The sequence below is a fragment of the Physeter macrocephalus genome, chromosome 8, assembly GCF_002837175.3.
Source record: "Physeter macrocephalus isolate SW-GA chromosome 8, ASM283717v5, whole genome shotgun sequence".
NCBI classification, from domain to species: domain Eukaryota; kingdom Metazoa; phylum Chordata; class Mammalia; order Artiodactyla; family Physeteridae; genus Physeter; species Physeter macrocephalus.
Genome location: NC_041221.1, coordinates 129,158,468 through 129,161,457, shown reverse-complemented (window position 1 = coordinate 129,161,457; position 2,990 = coordinate 129,158,468). Strand labels below are relative to the sequence as shown.

Here is a 2,990-nt window from a genome sequence, read left to right as displayed (position 1 = left end):
AGAAGGAGAAAAACAAATACCGTATGCTAACACATATATATGGAATCTAAGAAAAAAAAATGTCATGAAGAGACTAGGGATAGGACGGGAATAAAAGACAGACCTACTAGAGCATGGACTTGAGGATATGGGGAGCGGGAAGGGTAAGCTGTGACGAAGTAAGCGAGTGGCATGGACATATATACACTACGAAACGAAGGGTGGATAGCTAGTGGGAAGCAGCCGCATGGCATTGCGGGGGGTTAGTAGATACAAAATATTAAATATAGATTGGATAAACAACAAGGTCCTACTGTGTAGCACAGGGAACTATATTCAATACCCTGTGATAAATCATAATGGAAAAGAATATGAAAAAGAATATATATATGTATAACAATCACTTTGCTGTACAGCAGAAATTAACATTATAAATCAACCACACTTCAATAATTTTTTTAAAAAAGAGTAAAAAAAAAGATGTGACACATATATACAATGGAATGGTACTCAGCCATAAAAAGAAACGAAATTGAGTTATTTGTAGTGAGGTGGATGGACCTAGAATCTGTCATACAGAGTGAAGTAAGTCAGAAAGAGAAAAACAAATACTGTATGCTAACACATATATATGGAATCTTAAAAAAAGAAAAAAAATGGTCATAAAGAACCTAGAGGCAAGACGGGAGTAACGACACAGACCTACTAGAGAATGGACTTGAGGATACGGGGAGGGGGAAGGGTAAGCTGGGACAAAGTGAGAGAGTGGCATGGACATATATACACCAACAAACGTAAAATAGATAGCTAGTGGGAAGCAGCCACATAGCACGGGGAGATCAGCTCGGTGCTTTGTGACCACCTAGAGGGGTGGGATAGGGAGGGTGCGAGGGAGGGAGACGCAAGAAGGAAGAGATATGGGGACATATGTACATGTATAACTGGTTCACTTTGTTATAAAGCAGAAACTAACACACCATTGTAAAGCAATTCTACTCCAATAAAGATGTTTAAAAAAATAAAATAAAAACAAAACCCATTAGATTTGCAAAAATTAAGAATAGACAAAATCAATGTCACAGAATGCATCAAAGAGAACCCTTATATTCCGCTAGTGGTATAAATTAGTAAAACCACTTTGGAAAACAATCTAATATTATTTTGTAAAATTGAGCATACCCTGCAACCCAGCAATTTTACTCCCACATGTACTCTAGAGAATCTGTTACACCTTTGCTCCAGAAGACATGACAAGAGTGTTCCTAGAAGCAACGGTTATATCAGTAAAAAGCTGGAAACAACCTAAATGTCCATCTACCGGAAAATGGATATATTATGGTATATTTCCACAAAAGAATTCTGTACAATCAGTGAAAATGCATATACCACAGCTATAAGCAACTTAAGTAAATAAAAGCAAAACAAAGTAAAACAAGCAAAAAAGCAAATTCTAGAAGAGTACAGAGTATATCATTTTTTTAAAAAAGCTCAAAAAATGATACATAAGATAAAATTATTTTTTAAAAAGCAGAGAGCAAAAATCTGTGTCAGTGGTTACAAAGAGTGAGGATGACAAATGGTTGAGATAAGGAGGAGCCTCTATGTGGATGGCAGTTAGTGATAATGGTAGAGTTCTTGGATTGTGTATGGGGGGTGGGATCATGAGTGCTCCTTAATATTAATATGCTTTATAACTTTACTTCATGATTCAAGTAAGCATGTGCGTATGTGTACACATATACATATATTTTTCCATTCTGTGGTAGGTATGAAATACATTACGAAAGTTAAAAAGGGTGAAAGTAAGACTAAATTATGCTAGTTGATATGACTGCAATGGGAACCAAATCCCCAGTCCAACACTTACTGGTCAAGGGTCTTATAATAAATGTCCAGATCCTTGTTCACAAGCTCTGTTGTTCTCATAACAATCATCATTTCCCTATACTTTTCCTCGGCATCCCAAAATTGAGGTTTTCGAAGTACTTCCTTAAAATGAATAATTTCTTCTTCGTAACCATTCTGTCGCCCTATTGCCAAACAGTGTTTTCTTTTTATATTTTCTATTTTTTCTTCCAACTTCTGATGTTCACTAGGAGGGAAAACGACAAATGAGGACCATTTTTAGATTTTAGCAGCCTAAAGTGGAAAAGACAGATTTCTTCAGATAGATAAATATCATTTATCATTCTCCTTAGCAATCAGCATATGAAAACAGTCTCTCCTTGTTTTTTAAGGTTTCAGTACTAAAGAAAACTTTTTTCTTTCCAAATCTCTGACCCTAAACAGCTGATTTCTGTGTGCTGAATAAAGTACTCTTATAACATGTGAACACTGAAAAAGTTCCTGACGTTTACACACTAACCTAAGAAAAGTACTCTTGGTGATTAATATTACAAATTCACAAACTTCTCATTGTGAACTAAGAATGCAGTTACCAACTCTGAGAAGTTACTGAGAAACAGGTATCATCAGTTCGTTCACAGTATGTCAGACAAAAGAAAATTTTACCTCAAACAATTTATGCAGTAGTATTACTAAAAGTTTGTATTTCTCTATCAAAACAAAATTTCTCTTGCATAGGTATAAAAAAGCATCAATAAAAAGAGGGGATATATGTATACATATAGCTGATTCACTTTGCTGTACAGCAGAAACTAACACAACATTGTAAAGCAACTATACTCCAATAAAAATTAAAAAAAAAAAAAAAAAAAGAAAAACATGGAGAGGAGTTCCAAAAAACAAAGCATCAAAGCATCAATACTGACAAAAAAGTAAAATACTTAAACTTTTCTGATAACTTGGTAGATAATACAGATTTTAACGTATGCTTTAAAAATCTTCATTCATGGGCTTCCCTGGTGGCGCAGTGGTTGAGAGTCCGCCTGCCGATGCAGGGCACACGGGTTCGTGCCCAGGTCCGGGAGGATCCCACATGCTGCAGAGCGGCTGGGCCCATGAGCCATGGCCGATGAGCCTGCGCGTCCAGAGCCTGTGCTCCACGGTGG

At 36.3% G+C, this 2,990-nt stretch overlaps 1 protein-coding gene across 2 annotated transcripts in view; it reads right to left on the bottom strand.

Moving 5' to 3' along the window:
- The window catches only part of RAD50 (RAD50 double strand break repair protein), a 132,057-nt gene that overhangs the window by 52,155 nt on the left and 76,912 nt on the right, over nucleotides 1–2,990 (bottom strand). For both annotated transcript variants that reach the window (XM_024118526.3, XM_024118516.3), the window contains one exon: nucleotides 1,847–2,071. In XM_024118526.3, the coding sequence (XP_023974294.1) occupies nucleotides 1,847–2,071 (225 nt within the window). The remainder of the gene's footprint in view (nucleotides 1–1,846; nucleotides 2,072–2,990) is intronic.